The sequence below is a fragment of the Arachis stenosperma genome, chromosome 4 (assembly GCF_014773155.1).
Source record: "Arachis stenosperma cultivar V10309 chromosome 4, arast.V10309.gnm1.PFL2, whole genome shotgun sequence".
In the NCBI taxonomy this organism is placed as follows: Eukaryota; Viridiplantae; Streptophyta; class Magnoliopsida; order Fabales; family Fabaceae; genus Arachis; species Arachis stenosperma.
Genome location: NC_080380.1, coordinates 109,779,213 through 109,804,654, shown reverse-complemented (window position 1 = coordinate 109,804,654; position 25,442 = coordinate 109,779,213). Strand labels below are relative to the sequence as shown.

Genomic DNA, 25,442 nt, shown 5'->3' with positions numbered 1-25,442 from the left:
CTAGGAAGGTCTAAGGAATTAGGGTCTAGTCACATATAGTTTGCCATGAAATCAAATCTTGCATGATTAAATTAATTAGTAATAAAAGTTAATCCGGAAAATAGATAACTCTGAAACCTTAACTGCTTTCTCAATATTTTATTCCCAACTTATTTATCTGCCTTTCTGAAATTTTTAAAGTACTGTTTAATGCTCTTTGAATATATCAAAATCATTTTCTGCTTGCCTAACTAATCCTATCAAACGCTATTGTTGCTTGATCCATCAATCCTCGTGGGATCGACCCTTACTCACGTAAGGTATTACTTGGTACGACCCGGTGCACTTGCCGGTTAGTTTGTGGGTTGTAAAATACCGCACCATTAAGCCACATATACCTCTCTATCAATAATACCATTTAAAAAGGCACATTTGACATCCATTTGAAAAAGTTTGAACCCTTGGTGTGCAGCATAAGCAAGTAACAATCTTATTGCTTCTATTTTTGCAACTAGAGCAAACGACTTGTTATAGTCAATTCCCTCTTCTTGATCATATCCTTTAGCTACAAGTCTTGCTTTATTTCTTGCTATGCTACTATCTACTCCCAACTTATTTCGAAAGATCCACTTTGTTTCCGTTACCTTTTTTCCATTGAAGCTTGGCACTAGTATCCGCACTTCATTTTTCTCAAATTGAATCAACTCCTCTTCCATTGTTTTGACCCATGATGGATCTTCAAGAGGTTTCTCATAGTTTATGGTTCGATTTGACAAACAAAGACAAGATTGTTTTGTTCCATCCTCTTTCTATTTGATGAGCTAATACTGACCCCTTGAGATGAATCTCCAATAATGAACTCTTGTGGACAATTTTTCAAGAATTTCTATTCTCTTGGTTTGGAAGATGTAAGAATAGATTCGGTCTAGTTTCGTTCAAGATTGTTGAGACTTCCAAAAGTTTCTATAGTGTTAGCAGATAAAACGAGTTTGTCTCCTACAGTTTAGTCTACAATATCAGAATCAGGGATTTCTTGCATGGATTCTTATTTGTCTTGAACTTGGGCTCCACTTAGATTCTGTTAAGCTTGATTTCCTGTATCATTATCCTCTACAACACTAAAAACTGAGTTAGAATCACAAAAAGTAACATGTATGGTCTCTTCAATGGTCATATATTCTTTAAGGTATACTCTATAAGCCTTGTTAGTGGTTGAGTATCCCACAAAAGTACATTCATATGACTTTGGATCAAATTTTTTAAGATTGTCTTTTGTATTCAAAATAAAGCATTTACATTCAAAGATGTGAAAGTATTTAAGATTTGGAGGAGTTCATTTCCATATCTCATAGAAGGTTTACTTAAAAATTTTTTTGATGATGTTTCTATTTAAAATATAGAAAGTTGTATTTACAGCTTCAGCCTAAAGGAATTTGGGTACATCCCTTTCACAAAGCATGGCTCGAGCTATTTTTTGAACACTTCTATTTTTCTCCTTTCTACAACATCATTTTGTTGAGGTATTCTAGGACAAGAGAAATTGTGTGATATACCTAATTCATCACAAAATAATTCAAAAACTTGATTTTAAAATTCTTTTCCGTGATCACTTTTAATAGAAGCATTTTTCAAATCCTTTTCATTTTGAATCTTTTTGCATAAAACAATGAAAGTTGAAAAAGCATCATTCTTGTGAGTTAGGAAGAGAACCCAACCGAATCTAGTATAGTTGTAAACTCTGAGTAATTAATAAATAATTTATCAATAAATTAATTATTATTCAAAAAAATTAGAAAATTAAATTTTATAATTTGAAGAAGTAAAAATATTTAAAATACGAATTTTAACACTAATTTTAAAGTTTTTGGCCCAAAACTGGGACAACGAACCAAACCGATTGAACCGAGCCTATGTTGGGGCCTAAAATCCAACATATATAAAGAGAAATCAGCCACTCCTCCCTCTCATAAAACAAATTCACGCTGAGATTGAGGGAGAAGAGCCAAGAACCCTAACCCCCAAATCACCCAAATTTCATTCTCACGTAACTTTCAATCCGGAACTCCGATTGACGAGCCGTTAGCGGCCATGCGTTTATCTTGGAATTTTCTTCACAACCATCTGAACAAAGTGGTAAGAAATTGACAATTTCTCACCCAGACTTCTGATGAGCGGATAATTTGTACGCTTTTTGGCATTGTTTTTAGTATGTTTTTAGTATGATCTAGTTAGTTTTTAGTATATTTTTATTAGTTTTTAGTTAAAATTCACTTTTCTGGACTTTACTATGAGTTTGTGTGTTTTTCTGTGATTTTAGGTATTTTCTGGCTGAAATTGAAGGACCTGAGCAAAAATCTGATTCAGAGACTAAAAAGGACTGCAGATGCTGTTGGATTCTGACCTCCCTGCACTCGAAGTGGATTTTCTGGAGCTACAGAAGCTCAATTGGCGCGCTCTCAATGGCGTTGGAAAGTAGACATCCTGGGCTTTCCAGCAATATATGATAGTCCATACTTTGCCCAAGATTTGATGGCCTAAACCGGCGTACAAAGTCACCCTCAGGAATTCCAGCGTTAAATGCCGGAACTGGCACCAAAATGGGAGTTAAACGCCCATACTGGCACTAAAGCTGGCGTTTAACTCCAAGAGGAGTCTCTACACGAAAATGCTTCATTGCTCAGCCCAAGCACACACCAAGTGGGCCCGGAAGTGGATTTTTATGTCATTTACTCATCTCTGTAAACCTTAGGCTACTAGTTCTCTATAAATAGGACCTTTTACTATTGTATTTAAAAAAATCTTTTGATCACTTCAGATCTCTAGATCATCTTTGGACACCTAGTTCTTAGATCATTGGGAGGCTGGCCTCACGGCCATGCCTAGACCTTGTTCTTATGTATTTTCAACGGTGGAGTTTCTACACACCATAGATTAAGATGTGGAGCTCTGCTGTACCTCGAGTATTAATGCAATTACTATTGTTCTTCTATTCAATTCCGCTTGTTCTTTCTCCAAGATATTCATTTGCACCTAAGAACATGATGAATGTGATGATTATGTGACACTCATCATCATTCTCACCTATGAACAAGTGATTGACAACCACTCTGTTCTACAAGCAAACAAGGCTCTAATGTATATCTCTTGGGTTCTTTAACCGGAATCTTCGTGGTATAGGCAAGAACTGATGGCGGCATTCAAGAGAATCCGGAAGGTCTAACCTTGTCTGTGGTATTCTGAGTAGGATTCAATGATTGAATGACTGTGACGTGCTTCAAACTCCTAAAGGCGGGGCGTTAGTGACAGACGCAAAAGAATCACTGGATTCTATTCCGGCCTGATCGAGAACCGACAGATGGATAGCCGTGCCGTGACAGGGTGCGTTGAACATTTCCACTGAGAGGATGGGAGGTAGCCACTGACAACGGTGAAACCCTTGCATAAGCTTGCCATGGAAAGGAGTAAGAAGGATTGGATGAAGACAGTAGGAAAGCAGAGAGACGGAAGGGAAGGCATCTTCATACGCTTATCTGAAGTTCCTACCAATGAATTACATAAGTACCTCTATCTTTATCTTTATGTTTTATTCATCATCTATACCCCTTTGAGTCTGCCTGACTAAGATTTACAAGGTGACCATAGCTTGCTTCATACCAACAATCTCCGTGGGATCGACCCTTACTCGCGTAAGGTTTATTACTTGGACAACCTAGTGCACTTGCTGGTTAGTTGTGCGAAGTTGTAGTGATCACAATTTCGTGCACCAACTTCCTCTCTTCAATTTTGAAAATGTTGAGTTCATCGGTATTGAGATTTTGAGTTTTGATGATGTTAGATGTGCTCTAGTGATGAGAAATTATTAGGTTTTGTCCCAAATCATTCGTGAAACAATAAGAAATCTTTGAACCCTTGTAAATTATTGAAATTGGTGAACCCTATGTTGATTATAATGAAATTGTATGGTATTAGATTGAATTGTGTGAGTTAGAATCAAAGTGGTGGATGTTAGATGCTTGAATTGAGCCTTGGAAGATAGGAATTCCTTTGGTAAGGAATTGGAGGCTTGGAGCTTGTGTGGAAGAGGTTTTTGAGATGTTTTTGGCTAAAGGAGGAATCAGCAAAGGTATGGTTTTGGTTTCTCATAGTTAATATATAATGTTACATGAAAACTTAGGCTAGTTGACTGCAGGATAAGTTGAATTATGTAAATAGTGCATGTTTAGTGGATATAGGAAATAATTGTTGAGTTTGATGTAAATTGTAGATGGAAATTATGGAGTGGTATTGTTAAATTTATATGTTAAGGTGACTATGGTGTGGTTGGCGTTGAATTGACATGAATCGGTTGTTTAGTTTGAGTAGACATGGTATGTGTATATAATGAGAAATGTTGATGATTGATGTTGGATTTGATGAGAAATCATGAATGAAATTGTTGAATAGAATGACGGTTTTGGGTGTTAGGATGTTGTGAAATGAGTGGAGAGTGTATGCATATGTTTTGAACACATTTGGTATTTTTATAGTTATGAAACTTTGGTTTAAACTTGAGGAGTTTGGAAAATTAGAGGTTTTGTAAACTTTAGTAAAAAATGATTTTCAACCAACTTTGGCAAGCCATAACTTGGCTTCCGGACCTCTAAATTTTGTACAACTTATCTTGAATGAAAATTGAATCCGTGAAGTTTATGACGTTCGAAGAACAAACAAAAAACGATTTTTAACGAAAAAGTTATGCGCGTCGAAAGTTTGGTGTGAAAAACTAGTTTTCTGCAATTTAACAGCTTTTTAAAAAGAAATGACATTCATGCGTACACAGAGGGCATTGCGTACGCGAGAATGTCAAATTTTGAATACGTGCATACACGACAATATTTATGCATACGCGAACCAAGGCCTCTGCTCCAGATACCCACATACGCAAGGGTGGTTCGCGTACGCGTCTTTGGCAAAATTTTGACCCATGCGTATGTGGGTGGCATGCGTACGCATGACCACCCTCTTTTGAAAAGTTTCATTTTTGAGATTTAACCTATTCTCTAGCTTTCCAAACCTCTTTAACACCTGTTTAGGGTCTGTTAGCGAGTTTTTAAGCTATGGAACAAAGGTGAACATGTTGAGTAAGTTAAGTAGACATTGAGAAGGAATTTCGAAGTGGATAACTAAGTTAATGAGGTATTGGTAACACTGAATGAGAAATAATTGATAAAGATGACGATAATAATGATGAATTGTAATTGAATGAGATGATAATGAATGAGTTTGATTAAGATAATGAAAGATGAGGATGATTGATGATGAATATGTCTATGAATTCTCTCTGGTTGCAAATGGTGATAGGGTACATATTCTAATGGTGACAAGGCACGTATTTGCTCTAATAGTGACAGGCCACATATTCCCTCTAATGGTGACAGGACACTCTCCCTCTAACGATCAGCTAATGTGCTGAGATGATTGTGCGCAACAGAGAGACAATATCCGGGTAGCTATTGGACATATTGGGTTTGGCTATATAACCGACAAATGAGACTCGTCAGCCCTAGGACATGCATACATCATATGCATTTGTATATTTTGCTTGAGTGTGCATTGTTTTGGCTTGCCTATCTGCTTAACTATGCTTATCTGCTACTTGCTCTACTTGTTGTATTTGTGTTTTTTTGTTTGAATTGTATGTGTATGTATATGAGAGCTCCCTCATATGGTGGAGGCGTGATGAGGGTTGTTCCACTCAGGGATTAGGAGGTTAAAGAGACAAAAGGTGAAGAATTAGATTAGTATCGGAATCCCTTAAATAGAGTATCGAATTTCTGGTTTAGTATAATCTTTAAGTTAAAATCAAAGTGCCAGAGTTCTAGGAATGCCTCTGATTTTTTCGGGACCTTATTTATTATCTATGTGGATGCCTTAACCATACTGAGAACCAATTCTCATTCTATATATATTCTGCTATTTTTTTAGATGCAGGTTGAGAGGCACCTCACTGAGTATTCTAGAGACTCTTTGGAAGTGAAGAACTCTTTTGGGACTTGGTGTTTTGTATTATGTTTATGTATATGTGTGTAAATAGATTCTCCGCCCTGTATTTTTGTATAAGTCCCTCCTAGAGGTTGACAATGGAGAAATAGGTGTTTATATTGTAGTTTGAGTTATGTTTTGGGTTATATATATATATATACTCTGGCTGGCCTTAGCTTTGCAGGTCAAGTCCGGACGAGTGTGATGCGATTTCTGTTTTGACTTTGTTTAGCTTCTTCTTCAAGGCTCCTAGTTATAATTTCTTCCACTACAAGAAAATCACCCATTCAGGTACACTTGAAAAGTGTAGCCAAAAATAAAAAAATGATGCCTTAGGCTAAAGCTACGCTTTTTAGGCTTTGGAGACGCTTTAGTGAGGGATGTCTATATCAGCGTTGCCTATTTTCAAAGGTTACACTTTTGACGTTTGAGAATATGGTGCACTTTTCAAGTGTCGCGAACAAAGTATTTTGGGGAAAAGGAAAAAGAAACAAAAAAATTCACTAAGTGTCCCATGCACGTGTGTATCATTGGTACTCTTTGACATTAGGAGGAACTTTTGAAGCGCACCCAAAATATAACAAATAGGTTACTCTTTAAAAGTGCTCTCTTTGGTGAAAAAAGTGTACCCATATGTATTAAGATAAGGCTACGCTTTATAAGTAATCTTCTTAATATCTAAGGAGACACTTTTCAAGCGATGCCACAACTGTGTTTCCTATTCTGTTGGAAAAAAGCAACACGTAGAAAAGCGTAACCTATTCTATGAATAGGCTACGCTTTTCAAATATAGCTTAAAAAAAGTGTGGCTGAATGAGTATTTTTCTTGTAGTGTTTAAAATATATGTATATACGTGTTTTCTGTTTTAGAGGTCATAATACCTCGCCACCTCTTCTTTATGACTTAAGTGTAAGGCTATGTGTGGTAGGATATTATAATATTCATCAACCATAACTAAGCCATAGTGTTTACCTCCTAGGCTTTGAGTTCTAGTAGGACTAAAAAGATCAATGTGTAGCAACTCCAAAGGTCTTTTAGTTGAAACATCTTCTTGGATTTGAAAGAACTTTTAGTTTGTTTACCCATTTGACAAGTATCACATATGATGTCTTTGTCGAATTAAATTTTAGGAAGACCTCTAACTAAGTTTCTTTTGACAAGTTTAGAGATTTGAAACATGCTAGCATGTCCCAATCTCTTGTGCCATAACCACTTTTTCGAATCCATGGAGATAAAGCATGCTACATTTTATTCTTTAAGTTCCTCTAAAGTAAGACCATACACATTATTACATCTTCTTGTAACAAATAAAATGTCACCAAATATTTCATTAACAACTAAGAATTCCAACCTTTTGAAAGTAATCCAATAACCCAAATCACATAGTTGACTAATGCTTAAAAGGTGATGCTTCAATCCATCAACCAAGAATACATTATCTATGAAGGTGAAAAAATTCTTACCTACTTTACCTACGGCTATGATCTTTCCCTTTTCATCCACTGAAAATTATGAATCCTCCATCGTACTTCTTGAGTTTGATGAAGAACGTAGACTTTCTAGTCATGTGCCTTGAGCATCCACTATCCAAGTACCATATATCCTTCTTTTTCTTGGATGCAAGACAAATTTGTACAATACTTTAGGTGACCTTAGGTATCCAAATCAATTTGAATCTTTTGATGTTAAAATATCTTGGTTTCCTTAGAACATTTAAATTGCTAACAACCTTATACATTTTATTTCCAATTTTTCTTTTAAAAATAAAACATTGATGAGATGAATGACCATGTTTTTTGCATGTTTGACAATCATTTCTTTTTGTTGATTTTTTCAAGTGATGAAAAGTTTGAAATCTTTTGGTTTTAAAAGTTGAAGCTTCAATTTCAACAAAATATTTTTCAAAAATAGCTTCATTCTAATCATAATATTCTAGCCCAAATTTTTAAATAAGGGTCTTTGACTAACTATTAGTTTGTCCAAGGTTTCAGAACTTTGAGTAAATTTAGCAATGTTTTAATTTAAGCTTTTAATCACTTTATTTTTAGATTTAAGCTGTTTATTTTTTCAATTAAATCAACATCTTTGGTTTCACTCAGTTTTTCTTTAAAGAATGCATTTTTTGCTTTTAAAGAATCATTTTCAGATTCATATTCTTAGCATTTATCCAAAATTTTTCTAACATGTCCAATTAAATCATCAATCATTTGATGGAGCTTTTCATTAGTTAGGATGTGGTAGTTTACCTCTTCAACTTGATCTTGACTAGCTATAAAGCAATCATGAGCTTCATGTTCAGATTCTTCTTTTTCATCGGAGTCATTTTCCAAGTCCTTGTACTTCGTCTTATCTTCCTTCTTGAACTTGGGACAGTCATACTTGAAGTGATCGGCCTCTGTGCAGTGATGACCGATGATCTTACTAAGGTCTCTCATGTGTTCCTTCGAGCTTGAACCTTTGCTTCTTCCTTTGCTTCTCATGAGCCTCCTTAGCCTTCTAGCAAAAAATACAATTTCGTCATCTGATAAACTTTCATTGGAATCATCTTCTAATGAATCAATGCAAGATTTTAAGGCGACTCCTTTTTTCTTCGAGTCTGGGTTCAAGTAGGTGGATTCATAGGCTAGCAGTTTGCCTCTCGACTCATCATATGATATTTGGTTTAGGTTATTGCTTTCAGAGATGACAGTATCTTTGGTTTCCTACTCTTTGGTAAGACTTTTCAGTATTTTTCTCACTAGACTTGTTCGGAGTGAGTTATCCCCATAGCATCTAAGCTATTCATGATGACAAAGAATCTCTCGAATATTTTATCGATGGTTTCTCCTTCCTTCATTGTGAAAATTTCATATTCTTTTCTTAGCATATCGATCCTTGTTTCTTTTACTTGTTTAGTGCCTTCATGAATGACTTAGGGTTTATCCCAAATCTCTTTTGTTGTTTTACACCTTAATACCTTTTGGTACTCCTCAAAACTAATTGAGTAGTACATCATGTTGATTGCCTTTGTGTTCAGCTCGACCATTTTTTTTTGTCTTCATCGTTCCATTATACTTCTTCTTTGGGAGTCACAACTCCTTCAACACTTGTTTTAGTTGGAACTTGCGAACCGTTCATGATGATCTTCTAGATATTGTAATCAACGAATTGTATAAATATCTGCATTCTTTCCTTTCAGTAGTTGTAGTTGTTGCCTTGTAAAAGTGATGTCTGTTGTTGGACTGACTCTCAGTGAGTGTGTAAGCCATAATGTTCAAACCCATGTTATTGGTCATTTGATCTTTGTTCTAAGTGTAAAGCTTGATTTCTTGAGACTAAGCTCTGATACCAATTGAAAGTTTATCAATGGCCTAGAGAAGGGGGTTGAATCTATGGCCTACTTTTTAAAACTTGTTCACTTTAGCTTCAAATTGAATTTGGAACTTATTGGCTATTGAGTTTGTCAAGTTAATATTTCAGGAGATAATTTTATTTTGTCTTTTCACGATTGATTAGGTACTAAGTAAACGTTTTACTTTTGGTTGTTGTGACTTCTGTGGAATAGATAAAGTAGGAGGCAATTTTATTTTGTCCCATTTTGATAGAAAATAGAAGAAGAGTAGAGAAGAGAGAATAACACAGCCATATATCCTGATTCAGCCACTATGTATAATGTGACCTACATTCAGTCTCTACCACAACAGTGATAGAATTTTCACTATCTTTTACAAATATTTCAATCACCAATTTCCTAGAATTTTATCCAATCCTATTTGGGACAAATCAAGCTTCTACCAAAGCTTAATTTGGTTAGGTTCACCCCTAAAGTTTCAGCCACTAAGTGCTTATCCAACCCCCTCAAAATCATGAATACAAAACAGAAATATATACAAAAGAGTTTGACATAATTCTCTGGCTTTTTTAAGATAACTTTCTTTGCCTTTTCTCTTAATGACTTTTACTGATACGTTATTAATTGCTTTTTTTCATTGGAAAAAAACAAAAAAATATGAATACTGAAGAAAAGAAAATTTAATGTGAAACCATGAAGGAGAAAAAGATTAAGCTCGAAAGCTATGAGAACCCAAACAATGTACTCATTCTCCTTACTTCAGGCATCTTCAACAAGCTACAATGGAAGCATAAAGATAAAAATGTTGTTTTGATTCTATCTTTGATTTGATTTTTATTTTTGTACCCTAACTTCTGACTTTTCTTCTTTTTTTTTGTTGCTTGATTTTGTTAAACACATTTTTTCTTTTGTTTGAGCATTTCTTTTTGCTTGAGTAATTTCTATTTCTTCCTCAATTTAGGGATTAATCACGTATGTTGCAGATTGAAGAGGAGTCTGATTGCTTGATTTTAGGATTGAAGAAAAAGTGTTGCTTTGGTTTATGATCAGCAACAATATTCTTGGGCCACCAAAGAATGAAATGAATGCTTTTGATTTTGGGTATGTTTCATTTTTGGACTTATTTTGAGCAATATTTTTCTGCACAATGAACACACACATCACAAATAATTTTAAACTTTTAACACAAGACTATAATGTTCGTCATCCTCGAATTATTATTTTTGTTTCTTTAAACTCAACAAATTGATTTAGATTTATAATTTTTAGCGAGTGGATCCAAACCAATCCAAACTTATCTAATTTGGATTGGATCGGTTCGAATGATTGAGTATCCAATTGAAAATGAAATTAAAAAAACTTAAAAAAATTTAAAAATAATCTAAATACTATAAATATATAATAATAATATTAAAAAAGTAATATATTATCAATTTAAACTTAAATAACTATCATAATTTGAATTTTAAAAGATTTTAAGGATTAAAAAATAAATTTATATATATCATTAGATATTATTTTTTTAATTAATATTAAATTAATCGAATAATTAAATTGATTCAGATCTACAATTTTAAGACTAATACCCGAACTAATTAAAATTGATTTAATTGAGTCTGATCTAATTGTATTTAATTATCCATCGAATCCAAAAATAATATGATTAAAGGACATTTTCGTCCCTGACCTTTTTTTTTACGGACATTTTCGTCCTCAAGCAATGGAAAATACATTAAAGCCCCTGACCGTTGAAAAACGTGGACATTTATATCCCTCCGTTGATTTCAGCTGTTTGCACTGGACGGAAAAGTTTGAGGTGGCACACGTGGCGCTGAGGTGGCACATAACGGAGGCCACGTGGCAGGGGCCAAACAGTTAGAGGACATATAAGTCCCTGAAGACGAAAATGACGTCGTTTCGTCTCCTCCTCTTGAAACACAATTCAATCCCCATATACAATACCCAGAAGAGCCATGGTTGAGTGAGAGAATTACAGAAAATCCTAACCCAAAGACGATCAGACTTCTTCGTCTCTATTTCTCCCTCCAAAATATACAAGACGTAGAAGAGCAAAAGGCCAGGGGTGATAGCTGGTGGCAGAGGCTGAGGAGAAGCTTCGTCTGAGGTCGTGGCTGCTGTCTTCATCACAAGGTAAGATTGTGATACTTAGCTAGGAATGTAATGTGTTTGCATGTTTACAGTGTAAGAAAGAAAGTGAAAAAGGGTGTGTATTGCGTCCTGTGTAGGATTAGGGGGAGGGATTGTGTTCGAAAAATGTAGTATGTTTCATATGTTGAGTTGTTTCCCTTTTTAATCCTAGTTCTGCACTGGTTAATTTCAGATGGTTGACGTGTTTGTGGTTCCGGTCTTTCATCATGGAGGAAACTTTGTAAGAGGAGTTGGTGGAAAAATGGTTTATCAGAATGGAAAGGAGGAGAGGTTCCCTGAGATGGACCTAGACTTCGTTAACTTCGGAGACCTTGTGACACTATTTAAGGGTCTGGGCTACCAGTCATACAAGGCAGTATACTGGTATGATCCATCAAACACTGAATTTGAATCCGGGATGAACATATTGACTGGGGATACAGGGATCAACGCAATGCGAGAGAACCTAATGAAGCACCCAGGGCGTGGTGAGTTCCATATATACTTTGACCATCCTGTCGACGATCCGGAGGTTGTTGAGGATGCTGCCCAGGACAGAGATAATGCAGGGGAGATGGATGAAACTGCAGAGGAACTGAATTCTTCCTCTTCTTCTGATGACGGGTACGAGAGCACAGAGGACGTCTTGTACAAACCTCCACCGACGGGAATTGAGAGTGATAGCTGTGAGAGTGACAGCAATGGTGCGGTCACTGCTAGGAAGAGGAAAAGAGATGTCAAGGGTAAAAAGAAGGTCGTCGCTCCAAAGAAGAAGGTAATTACTCCAAGGAAGAAGGTAGTTACACCAAAGGAGCAAGGGAAGAAGAAAACACAATTTCGCACAAGGGTTAATGAAAGAGGGGAAGGAAGTGGGAATGGGACTGATGCACGTGGTGAAGCAGGGGATCAAGGACCTGATGTCCAGCCAGATAATGCCGTCGGGGGTGGGTTTTATGTTAGTGAGCTCCCAACGGAGGTGGAGGAGATAATGTTTGAGTATGAGTCTGAAGAATTACATACTCCCATTTCCTCTAACGATGAAGGCAGAGGTGAAAAGTTTCCAGAGTTTAATGATGAGTATGCTCATGGTGAGGGGAGGTTTGAGCTAGGAACAAGGTTTGCCACTGTAGACAGGTTCAAGGAGGTAATTAAAGATTCTTTCATTGCTGAGGGTTGGGAAGTGAAATGGATAAAAAATGACAAAGAGAGAGTGAGAGTGGGGTGTGGGGATAAGGAGTGCCCTTACCTAGTTCACTTGTCATACAACAAAAGTCTGCAGTGTTATCAAGTGAAGACATACAATCCAGAACACACTTGTGCGAGGAATTTGGGCAGCAACGCTGCTGATCAACACTGGTTGAGTAAGAAGATTGAAAAGCGGATGTCCACCCAATCACACATGACTACAAAGGAGGCTACTGATTTTCTTAAGGAGGAATTTTCCCCATGTCCCCTTTGTGGGTCAGATGAACATGGATGTTAAGTAAACCACTATTTTTTATCACTAATACAATGGTATGTTATGTATTAGATGTTAAGTAAACCACTGTTTTTTATCACTAATGCAATGGTATGTTATGTATTAAGGAACCAACTTTAATTTCCTCCACATCTTACACAATAAGTACAGGGCAATACAATCATTCATATAAATGACACTTAATTCACCTATAATTGCTGCAACAATACAACACACTTTTTCATTCCTTTATCAACTCTTACAACTTAGAACAGCAAAAATCAACACAATGACAATGACACAGATACACCATCTTATTGGCTTTCTTTTCATCTCTAGAGCTAACATCCTCTTCTCCAAGCAACTGATCCTCATTTCCATGTCCTGCTGCCTCTGATATTCTTCATCATCTACAAATTCCTTCTCTCCCATACACTTTGTTGCTGTCAATCCAAGTCCAGCAACGTGCTCATCAAGCCATACAAAAAATTTACAATACGGTTGTCTTGCCTGCAGCAAATCAACCCACATAATTCAAACTCTAAAAATTAGAAACCCTAACACATCTTCAACCAAACGTGCATCACATTTCGTTTTCATACCTTGTAAAAGGGACAGCTCAGAAACAATCTGCCTGGATTGCTTCGCGTCTTCGACATGAAAAGGATTGCGTTTTCTCCACAGAAGCACCTTGGTGAGACGCCATGTTTGTTGTCCTTCTCCTTAGGACGCGAGCTCGAGCCCACCTGACCTCCACCTCTTCTCCAGCTGGATAATACCCCTTCAGATGCCATGGAAGGAAGAATTTCCTTTCAGCCACAACTCCCCACAACACCCACTGCACCGTTACTGTGCAGACGAGGATTAGGGAACAAGAATTTCAAAGATTTGGGGGAGGAGACGAAACGACGTCGTTTTCGTCTCCAGGGACTTATATGTCCTCTAACTGTTTGGCCCCTGCCACGTGGCCTCCGTTACGTGCCACCTCAGCGCCACCTGTGCCACCTCAGCCTTTTCCGTCCAGTGCAAACGGCTGAAATCAACAGAGAGACATAAATGTCCATGTTTTTCAACGGTCAGGGACTTTAATGTATTTTTCATTGCTTGAAGACGAAAATGTCTGTAAAAAAAAGGTCAGAGACGAAAATGTCCTTTACTCAAATAATATAATCGTTTCGATTTAGTTTTAAATGGGTAATAAAAGGTCAGAGACGAAAATGTCCTTTACTCAAATAATATAATCGTTTCGATTTAGCTTTAAATGGGTAATCAAATTACCCGTACTCATGAACACTCCTATTTGATTCATGATGCGAAGTAGTCACATGTGGCATAGAAAATTTATTTGCTGAGAAAATGAGTAGTTAGTAGAAACTATTGGTCTGAGTTCTACACTCAAAAAACAACGGATTAGACATGCTTTCAATTGAGGTTTAATAAACACATGATGGTGTCACTCACCAAAGTACACTATGGTATAACACTTCCCCAGTTCATTCATGGTGGCAAGTACAAATAAAGTAAAAGAAGCTTTTCTTTTCTTCCATGGCATAGTGGCAAGCTGAATTTGATGGTATCTATAATTTGGTATTTAAATTTTGTTTAAATTATTTTTTATGAAAATTTTTAAATATTTAATAATTATTTATTTTATATTTTTTAAATTAAATATTAATTTTTAACTTTTTTTAATAAATTAGAGAAACAATTTTAGACACTATATCAAATACAAAAATATGCATATAATATTTTTTCAAATAATTATAAAACGGAAGAGCATGACAGAGACACACAAACACAGAAAACGAGGGTGAGTGAGTGACTAATAAAGTTATGCAGAATTTTAGTCACTGGAAATGGAAGGAAGCCGCGTTCACGTTCACGTTTTTTGTTTCTCCTTCTTTGTTTTTTTGGATTCTCCATTTCTCTCCCTTTCCTTTCTTTTTCTCTCCTCATTGTTCATTGCTCGTTGCCCTGACCCTCTCTGCAACAAGCTTACACTGTCACTGTACTCATTAACCACACTGTTACCCTCTTTGATTTCATCAATGGTGCCCATTTCTCATAAATCAACACTACACACTCCACAATGAAATGGGTGTAATCGTGTAAAGGGGTAATGGGTACTGCAAACTCCAAACCCCAAAAGAACGAAGCTTTGACCCTCTGCAGGGATCGCAATCGATTCATCAAGGTCGCCGTTGATTCCAGGTATGCTCTCGCCGCCGCACACGTTTCTTACATTCAATCTCTTCGAAACGTTGGCATTGCTCTCCGGAGGTACTCTGAAGCTGAGGTCTTGGTGGAGTCTTCTCTCTCAATTTCAGATAAAACCCCATCTCAATGTAGCTACCTTTCTCCATCATCACCACCGTCACATCTTGCTGAGGTAGAGGTTGATGCTTCTGACTCACCATTGCCAGAATTTCATAGTCCCCTTTCCCCTCCTGTGACTACACTCAGTTACATGAGGTCAGGGGGGAATGCTTCTGTCACTGTTAGGGTCAATGCTTGTGGGGGTGACAGTTTTTTGGATGATGAATCCAATGTGTTCACAATGCCCCCACCACCACCTCCTCTTCCCGAGTCAGGTGAATCTTGGGATTTCTTTGACCCTGTGGAGGACAATGAGAGCTTCAGGTTTGTAGGGCATGCTACTAGTGAATGTTTCCATGAAGAGGAGGGTGGTTCAACTGTGTTTGGAGCTGCTAGGGATCAATGGTTAGGTGTTGGTTCGGATAGAAATGGCACGATGAAACTGAACTCGGATGAGAAGCATAGTAGAAATTTTGGTGGTGTTTCAAAGGAAAATGAGTATGGCAGTTCATATGGACACTGTTCTGATCATTCAGTAGTTTCTAGAGGAGTTGGAGGTAGCAAGCAAGTGGCTGATGTGGGAGTGAAGCAGCTAAAATCAACTAGCAATGGGGGTGTCATGAAAGAGAATGTAGTAGGCAATGGTGGTGTTGGAAGGTCCAGTTCAAAGACGGAGAAGAACATAGATGGTAAAGATTTGTGTGCGGAAAGAGAGGATCCATCAGAGTTCATCACTCACAGAGCTAAAGATTTTCTCTCAAGCATAAAGGATATAGAGCACCGGTTCGCTCGAGCTTCTGAGTCTGGCAGGGAGGTGTTGAGGCTGTTAGAGGCAAATAAAATCATGGTTGGATATTCGGAGGCAAAAGGTATTTCCTCGGTTGTTATATCATTCCAGATACTGTACTTGTGTCTGAATTTGCAACTTAATTACAACAAATTGTTAAGACATATTCTCAGTGAAGTTTATTTACTAGTCTCCATCACATTTCTTCTGATAGGGAAGTCATCCGCTGCGGCTTTGATCACATCTGTCCAGCCTGCTTGTTGTGGCAGAAAGACTACACCTATCTTCCAGGGTAAATTGTAGCTCAATTTTGTAATTGATACTCAGTAAATAACAGTTCAATGATTGGTTTAGCCATGGTTAAGTTGGTTAATGAGTAAATACTAGTTTGAGCTATATGATGAAGCATATGTAAGGTTTTTCCCCCTGGTAACAAAGCTTTGAGACAGTCATAGTGATGTTTGATTTGAAGCAGTTTGATATTTTTCTTGAGCAACAAGCTGTCTATTTCTATCAAAATTTTCTCCTTTTCTTTATACCTAGTCAATGTTTCATAGAAGATGAATATTTATGAGGGACTAAATTGTCACCTTTTGTGCAGAGCCTGCACAGAAAATTATTAGCTGGAGGCGAACAGCATCTTCTCGGTCATCCTCATCTAGGAACCCTTTGACACCAAGATCGAAGGAAGACATTGATGACAGTGGAAGTGACTTTGCTGAAGAATTCTGCATGATTGCGGGAAGCCATTCATCCACCCTTGACAGACTGTATGCCTGGGAGCGAAAACTCTATGATGAAGTAAAGGTACTATTACAGTTATTGTAAAGGAAAAGTGAAGGGCTTCATGGCTTGAGTAATAAAATCATAAGCATGTTTTTTTATTTATTATCTATTTGACTTGATGGAATCATAAATGCATGCACATCCAAAATTTGTGTTTTTAATTCTTCTTCCTCTTGATCATAGGCTAGTGAATCCATCAGGAAGAACTATGATCGAAAATGTAGCCAGCTTAGACATCAATTTGCAAAAGATCAAAGCACTCATGTGATTGACAAAACCCGGTCTGTTGTAAAGGATCTGCATTCACGTATAATAGTGGCTATTTATTCTGTTGATACCATATCTAAACGAATTGAGAGCATCAGGGATGAAGAGTTGTACCCACAACTTTTTGAATTAATAGAAGGGTAAGTTGAAGACTCCATATTTTTATGTTTATATTAACCATTTTCTATCCTTAAAGATTTGCACCATTGACAACTAAGGTTGACAACTATAGCTGCTCTTGGCTGTGCAGATTAACCAGGATGTGGAAGGCCATGCTGGAATGCCATCATGCACAGTACATCACCATCTCCTTGGCATATCATTCTAGGAGCTCAACAGGAACCTTGCAAGGCGAGGTGCGCAGAGATATATTGGTGCAGCTTCATGAAGAAATTGAGATTTTTGGTCTGAGCTTTGCTAACTGGATTAACAGCCACACCTCGTATGTGGAAGCTGTCAATGGATGGCTGCAAAACTGCATACTGCATCCAAGGGAGCGATCCAAGAGCAGAAGGCCATTCTCCCCTCGCCGAGTTTTGGCGCCACCCATATTTGTTCTTTGCCGCGATTGGTCTGTTGGGATCAAGGCTTTGCCCTCTGAGGAACTAAGTCAAGCAATCAGAAACTTCTTGTCTGATCTTCACCACCTAATGGAGCACCAAAATGATCAACTTCTCAAGAAACAGAACGCGTCTGAGGGAAGCACTGCTGAAGCTGAGAGTAAAACCATTGAAGACAATGAAGACGAATCTGCAAATTTGTGCTGCATACAGGCCAGCCTAACCAAATTACTTGATAGACTGACCAAATTTTCTGAGGCATCGTTGAAGATGTATGAAGATATCAGGCAAAAAAGTGAAGCAGCTCGAACTGCATATCATAACTGCAGAACTATGAGGGCCGACAAATGTTAATCCTTGATTGCTGGCTTCTGCCCGATCCTGATGTCTAGGTAGCATGGAAGACACGAAGAATCATTGTAGTATTGTATTGTACAAACGTTATGATGTCAAACGGGTGAAGGGTATCTCTGTAACCGAGTCGTAAGCTTATGATAATATGATGTCGTCATAACTAGCAAAGGCATTGTGTTCTGTGGTGGAATTAGATTTACTTAATTGCCGGTTGCTCGAAGGCACTTTTGTCTACCATTTTCTTATATCGTTTTCATGTCCTTAAATATTGAAACCATAGAAATCATGCGTCTCAATATGCCCAACTTGAACAACAATTTTCAATCAATGAAACAGGATTAGTAGTCTTGCAATTGTTTCTCCTAAAGACAATATACTTCTTATACAATAACTTTCTATTTCGACCAATTCGTGCCTCAAACTGCTTTGGTTTGTTGATCGTAGTTTGTGTGTGAGTGTTGGTATTATTTTCTTTCGATGTCTTGAAGAAACTAGTGAAATCCAATTTCAACAATACGCTAAAAAAATTATTTATTTATTATTATTAATTTCATGTGAATTCTCCATGCTGCAGTTCTGCTATTCGAATCCAACAATTTGTGTGTACTGCGTGTAGGCTTCTGACTGCATGGCAATAGGAGCCCTTGTAACATGAGGCGGTAGATCAAATGCATCTACGAGTTCTTTTGCAATATTCCTCACTTGAAAACTCAGATAGTCCGTCAATTTGTTGATCGCCTGTAAAATGGATGACGGAAAAAAAAATATTTAATGTATTCAGATTGTAACGTTATAAAATGCAAGGTCCAATTGTTATGTTCTGTTGGCTGTTTGCTCAGGGTTGAGTGGTCATTTCAAAACCACCACAAACTCATATAAAACTTGTATTATCTGTTCCTTAGCTACAATCTACAAGGAACTGCAATTATAATTTTTTTTACCGAATAATCAGATCATTGTCTTTTTTGCATTGAACTTTTTTTTCATTTTTTTTTTCTTCCCTCAGAAAAATGATAATACTTCTATTTCAAAGTGTTTTCAGTTTTATACCTTGGCTTTGTTGGGAGCCACGTAATCAACATTACGGTAGGTTCCAATGTCATCGCGTATCCGATCCAGAGCATAAAGATCACACACAAGCTTGAGAGCAGCTTGAGAGCTTGGATCAGGACAGCTGGTGAATGAATAGGCCAAGTCAAAAAATGGGCATAGTATCATGTAGATAAGAAGATACAAACACTAGGAGCTAGAACAAACCTTTGAACAGCATCAATGAATTTAGCAAGGATGACTGACTCAATATGTGACTCTGCAAGTGTCAAAAGGTGATTCAAGCACCTATTCCATGCACCAAAGTCCCCAAGAGTTTTAGAATGCTTTTGGAGTCGTACAGCAACACTCTGAAGTAATATGGATGTTCGGTACTGTAATAAAGCAAAGTGAAAATCAAATAAATTGTTGACTCATTAATGTTTCCGCATTCGTAGTACTGTACTGCGGTCAAGAAACCAAGATAAACTCACTCTAAAAGCATCTAACTGAAACTTCGGATTTCTCAAATGGTCCTCGCCTTCCCACCGAGCTGTAACCGGATTTGGCTGTGACAGATATGTATTCATGGATTCTTTCAGGTAGTTCCATGTCGCTGTAAAAGCCCCGCCTTTGAACTTTGCTCTGTATTGTTTCAGAAGATCACCTGCAACCTTCATTTGTAAAACAAACAACTCAAACACCCAACTAACCTTGCCTCCCAATAGAATAATATAAACACCAAAACTGAAATGTATGACAAGCCTCTAAATCTGTATAACATCAATTGCCACCAAACAGAGAATGAACAGGCCTAAATCTATATCTCTGCTCTGGCAATCAAATCATATAACGAATTATTTTAACATGGTAGCTTAGCTATTCATTTGGAGACTAATAAATGCAAGAGCTGAAAGAGCTTTACTAATAGTTAATCCCTGAATAATAATGCAAATAACAGGAAACTCAGCACCTACACCTATCCAAAAAGAGGGGGGAAGAGGACTGTGATAGAAAGAGGTTCAAGTTGTACTTTGAACCCAAGTAAGGGCCAACCAACTGCATCTGTTGTTTGTGCAGAAATTTCACTCTATGTATATATAAAATCAGTGACAGAAAAGAAATAGCTGAGTTCCGATGCCTCTGATTCCTATACTATCTTGTTGGTTATCAGATTATGAAAAATATAGTTACAATAAAAGAAGAAGAATGAACTGACAGAGCTTAGTCAATAACCTGTTGAAGAAGAACCGTGTTGTCTCCTTCAAATGTCTGAAAAATGTCATGGTCATTCCTCAAGGAACCAAACCGGTTTACAGCAGCATAACCATGGCCTCCACAGGCTTCCCTACAGGTGCTGAGTGACTTTGCAGTATATGAAGTAATATAAGACTTTAAACCTGCCGAAAGAGCATGGACATCTGCAATTAATACATCATCATGGGTTTTCTTCATTTCAGCGTATTTCTCCACTAAATTTGCAGTGGCAAAATGAAAAGCATAAGTTGAAGCCAGCATTGGCATAAGCTTATGCTGTTGAGACTGGTAATCAAGAATAGACACTTCAGGCTGGTTTGGAGGTCCAAATTGCTGACGAAGCAGAGAATACCGGATGGCAATTGTGGCTGCAATCTTCAGGACACCAACCGAAGAATATGCAAGGCCTACCCTACCACCTACAAGTTCTCCTAGGGTTGCAGCAAAGCGCTTATTTACAGTAGGAAGGCTACTTGTATACTTCCCATCACGGGAAACATCTCCAAATCGATTTAGCAGATTGTCTCGAGGAATTCTCACAGAGCGGAATCTTAATGCTCCATTATCCACACCATTGAGGCCTACTTTATGACCGCAATCGTGAATTTCAACTCCTGGAAGTGGCTGATGGGTCTTCATGTCCCTTATGGGAACTATGAAGGCATGGACACCCATATCAGCAGCTCCTTTTGTATCATAAGCAGGTAGCTTCAACCTGGCAAAAACAGTGGCAAACTTGCCATGCACTGCAGCATTGCCAATCCACCACTTGATGGCGCCATCATTTGGCGTATCAATGACAAATTCATCTGTGATCGGATCAAAGGAGGCGACAGTTTGGAGGCCCTGCACATTTGAACCTATTGAACAAAAAGAAGGTAAACAGTTTATTTAAATTTGAATAGTGTCTCTACCCTGCACGTAGGAATGAAAGGCACCAGAAGCAACATTTTTCTACAGAACCCTAAACTGAAGGGAATTTGGGAAAGGAAAACATTTTTCTGCTTAAAGGCATTTGAGTGTCTTGTTTGACGATGATATGCATGTTTGATAATTTCAAATCTCAGCAGTGTTGTTGTAATTGGATAATTATGCTTGAGCAGCATCAGAGTCAGAGTTACATTACTTGCAAGCCAAAAAGAAAAATAGATACAAGTATGAATGAATAATGAATAAGGTAACAATTACCATGGTGAAGCTCGGTCATAGCAAAACAACCGGGATAGTCCAAGCAATCAATGCCATCAAAGTACTTGTCCCTGTGCTTCTTAGTCCCCAAATTGATCACAGAACCACCCCACAGGCTGCACAGAAACAGTGAAATCAAATTGAAAAGGCATCCAATTCTCACGTGAAAAGAAGCAAGGAAGAAATTACGTACCTGTATTGGACGCCCATTTTGATGCCGAGGGACATGTCGATGCTGCCAACGGCTTCGGCGATGGCGAAGTACTTAGCAGGGTCCTCGCTGACGTAGCGGAAAGGCCTGATTCCCGCCTCCCTGACTAGCCCCAGCAGCTGCCTCATGCAGAGCTCACGGTAGTCATCCTTGAGGATCTCCGCCGGCGTCTGCAGCTCCGGCTTCTTGTTGAAGTACTCGTACACCTTCTCCTGAATGTCCCTGTGCTTCCCCCTCATGTATCCCGACAGAGCCGCCGTCTCCACGTTCAAATTCACCCTCGCGCAAGCCACCATCTCCACCTGCCCCGTCCTCACACAATAGGGAACGCCTTCCAAGTGTCGCCGCACCCTCTCTATTCGCCGTGACACCGCCTCCTCCTCCTCCTCATCGTAGGATGATTTCGGTATATGATTAATTACAGTTTGCATTTCGTTTTTTGTAATCTTTAATCTTCCCTCAAGAATTCGTTATCAAATGTGAATCTGTTAGATCATGAGCGATGTCATAAATGATAGTGAAATTCATGAATCATGAGTACACGGCACAATTGATATTTGATAACGTGGCTTTGAAGCGATAGTGACTCGTGGCGGGATCTCATAGGATTACATTAATCTTTTGCGGCTACTAATTAAATTTACCATGGGCGCGCATACCAATACGTTTCGCTTTATTTATTTCTTTCACGTTCACCCCAACTCCCCGTTCGTCTCCACCTTGGCCCATAGTCCCATACTCTGCTTTGTAGCTGCGGTTGGATAACGCATCTTGTCAAGACCGATTCGCCACTACAGTCTACAATTTCATTTTCTATTAGACTCTTATCTTGTCCCAATTGGATATGACATCCATTTACCATTCTTGCCACTTGCCATTAATTAAATAATTAAATTTTGTTCTTTCAGAAACGAAGGGAATATCTCAATATCCACATCTTATAGACGTCAGAAGGTAGACCGAAGATTTGTTATGACGTGGAGGACCACCCTCTTTTTTTCGGTCATGGTGGAGGACCACTTATCAGTCTCTTGACTCTCTTCCATTCCACTTAATATAGTTTTTGGGCCTGGGGAGGGCACCAGGTCGGTGATCCAGTAGAAGATGGTAAAGAGGCCCAATTGTAATATGGATTGAGAGAATGGCGCGCCGCAGCTTTCAAAAAGTTGAAAAGCGCGGCGAGGCCCGCTTTCTTCCCGCCTGAGAATTTGGGGCGTGTCTGAGCTCCCATGATGAATAACATACTCTCACTCTCTCACTACACTGCAGCCTGCAATTCCAATTTTTTAGTTGAGGAAACATGTAATAGAATCCTCCTTCCTCTCACTACCCGAACCAAATTTTGAGGTAGTTCATTTCTTACGCCACTCTATTTGTAGGGTTTTCGGTGGTTGTTATTGAAGTTACTTACGCCCAATTCGTAGGGTTTCAAGATTCAACACACCAGATCACCGATTCGCTTCAGATTCATGGTAACCGAAGAGAATTTCAGCGACAGGGTTCTCAATTTCAACACCCGTCCTGCACTCTCCGATGTCACCAACCGCCCCTCCAAGAGGCCCTTTTCTTCCATCTCCGGCGACTCCCCTCGCAAAACCACAAGCGATGGGGATTCCCACTTCGCCAAAAAGAAGTTCCACTTTCAATTAGGTGCGAAATTGAGCACGCAGTTCAGCGATAACGACAAGCTTCAGTTCCCAGAAAAGGGGAAAAACCCTTCCCTCAGTTTCCTCTTCTGCGATGCCGTCTCTGACGCCTCGTTACGGACACTCTCATCTCAAACATCGGATCCACAGACCAACAATTTACCGGAGGAACAGAATTTCTTCGGTGGCGCCGGTGTGACTTCTTTGGGGTTAGGAAACGACGTTCAAGATAGAAACCCTAGCGGTGTTCCGGAAGGAATACCCATAACTGAAGGGTTCAGCAACCGCGTCATTCAAAATGACGACACAGAAGTTTGTGTTGATAAATTAGCGTCATCCAAATCTGTTGCGGTGGAACCGCCGGTGATCTCTGCTTCCCACGATTTTGGATTTCCAGGGCTAGAACGGTGTTCGGCTCTCAAGGGGGTTAGTGGCGCAAACCCGTCTGTTGATAGCGTCGACCTTCTGAAACAATGCACTTGTTCCTTTTGCTCCAAAGGTGGTTATAACTAATTTCTGTGAAAGAGTCTATTTGTGATATTTGAAATAATGGGAAATTAATGTTCAGTTATGATATTATGGTATGATGATTGAAATCTGTGTTTTACTGTGTTGATGTATAGCTGCTTATATCTGGTCGGATCTCCATTATCAAGATGTGAAGGGCAGACTAAGCGGTGAGTTGTTGTTATAAAGGACTACACATTAGGCAATTTTTATTGAATGCTGCAGTTATTGATCATGTTTTGTTAATGTTTCTTGTGTTTGGCCAGCTCTGAAGAAGAGTCAGAAAGAGGCAAGCACAACGCTTCAGAGGTTTTCTGACTTAAAGGAGAAATTGGTGCATGATCCACAGAGCAGCACAGAGTCATCCAAATTAGAATTGACCCTTATGGAGCAGTGGAAGTCACTCTTTGTTCATATGGGCAACACATTTGCTCAAGAAACTAAACAGCTTGTGAGTTCCAGTCCTATCACTCTTGATGTCCTCTTGGTTCTCTATTGCCATTTCATTCAAAATCAAATGTTATCTGTTTCTACGCTTGCGATTTTCCGTTCTTAGGAGATACACACATGACACAACACACTCGTCCAGAGTTCAGTCTGCACAAAAGAATGGGCAGCTTCTTAGGCGCGTTATTGTTATCTGATATTTATCTTAGTTTTTTGTTTCTACTTCTTTGCTAACACTTTGAGTGATTTCATTCTACTTTCAGGAATCAAAATTTGAAGAACTGAGAGATTTGAGAGAGAGCTGCAAGAGTAGCCTTGATTCGACTGACAATAGCAATTCTGACAATCATTAGTATTATAATGCTTTTGTGATTGCAATATTTCTTCTTGCAGTTTAATAGTCTCAATTTTCAATTAATATGCATGTGATTGTGGCTTTTATGGAGATTTGGTGTCTTTGTAATACCTCCAAAGAATCTGTATATTTTTTTTTTGTATCACTTTTCCCATTGATTCTACTATGAGGAGAATCAATCTATTTTGGAGGATTACTTCCTGTTTAAATTGTTATCCATTATACTGTTTGGTGTTGGTTTGAATGGATTGTTAGGAAGGTCTTTACAGGTGCTGCTTCATAGTCTGTTCCTTAAATGAGATTGCATCTTGTATAAGAAGCTTGATTAGTTAGTTGTCTTAGCAATTATCTGTTTAAGCTGCACATCGCATGGGATTTATATACGGTTATTACAATGTCCTTACTGCTTGGATTATCATCTGCCTATGTTGTAATGTTGTATCAACGATAGAGGCTAAGTAAGAGATTACTTGCACCCAATGTATACGGTTCGCTGCAACAGGACGGCAGTTACAATTTAGTGATGTGGGTTTCACACCACCTTTTTTAGGTTGGTTCTCCTTTTGGACCTTGGGACCTTTGAAATATAATAGGGCTAAAAATATTTTTAAGTTTTATTGTTTTAATTGTCTTAATTTTTTTATTTACATTAAATATATTTTTGGTGACTAATTTTTAAAAAAATTAAAATTAATTCAACAACAATTTTATAAAAAATAACTCTTAATACAAACAAATTAAGCATAATTTTAATATATACTTTTGAAATAAAATTAAAACAAAATAAAATTTA

At 38.1% G+C, this 25,442-nt stretch overlaps 3 protein-coding genes across 3 annotated transcripts; 2 read left to right on the top strand and 1 right to left on the bottom strand.

Moving 5' to 3' along the window:
- Positions 1 to 14,753: 14,753 nt before the first annotated feature.
- On the top strand, positions 14,754 to 18,211 carry LOC130976918 (protein ALTERED PHOSPHATE STARVATION RESPONSE 1-like). Its single transcript, XM_057901870.1, has 5 exons — positions 14,754 to 16,124; positions 16,257 to 16,334; positions 16,644 to 16,849; positions 17,012 to 17,235; positions 17,346 to 18,211. The coding sequence occupies exons 1-5, from the start codon at positions 15,059 to 15,061 to the stop codon at positions 18,007 to 18,009; spliced, it is 2,238 nt and encodes a 745-aa protein (XP_057757853.1). The 5' UTR covers positions 14,754 to 15,058; the 3' UTR covers positions 18,010 to 18,211.
- A 96-nt stretch (positions 18,212 to 18,307) lies between these two features.
- Positions 18,308 to 22,414, bottom strand: LOC130976919 (acyl-coenzyme A oxidase 2, peroxisomal). The gene is made up of 7 exons (XM_057901871.1): positions 21,677 to 22,414; positions 21,484 to 21,599; positions 20,275 to 21,155; positions 19,533 to 19,712; positions 19,267 to 19,433; positions 19,060 to 19,183; positions 18,308 to 18,747 (listed from the first exon to the last, which is right to left on the bottom strand). Exons 1-7 carry the CDS (start codon positions 22,123 to 22,125, stop codon positions 18,589 to 18,591), a joined length of 2,076 nt encoding a protein of 691 aa, XP_057757854.1. The 5' UTR covers positions 22,126 to 22,414; the 3' UTR covers positions 18,308 to 18,588.
- LOC130976920 (uncharacterized) lies at positions 22,415 to 25,238 on the top strand. The gene is made up of 5 exons (XM_057901872.1): positions 22,415 to 23,041; positions 23,119 to 23,839; positions 23,964 to 24,017; positions 24,114 to 24,298; positions 24,558 to 25,238. The coding sequence occupies exons 2-5, from the start codon at positions 23,164 to 23,166 to the stop codon at positions 24,645 to 24,647; spliced, it is 1,005 nt and encodes a 334-aa protein (XP_057757855.1). The 5' UTR covers positions 22,415 to 23,041; positions 23,119 to 23,163; the 3' UTR covers positions 24,648 to 25,238.
- The last annotated feature ends 204 nt before the right edge of the window (positions 25,239 to 25,442 follow it).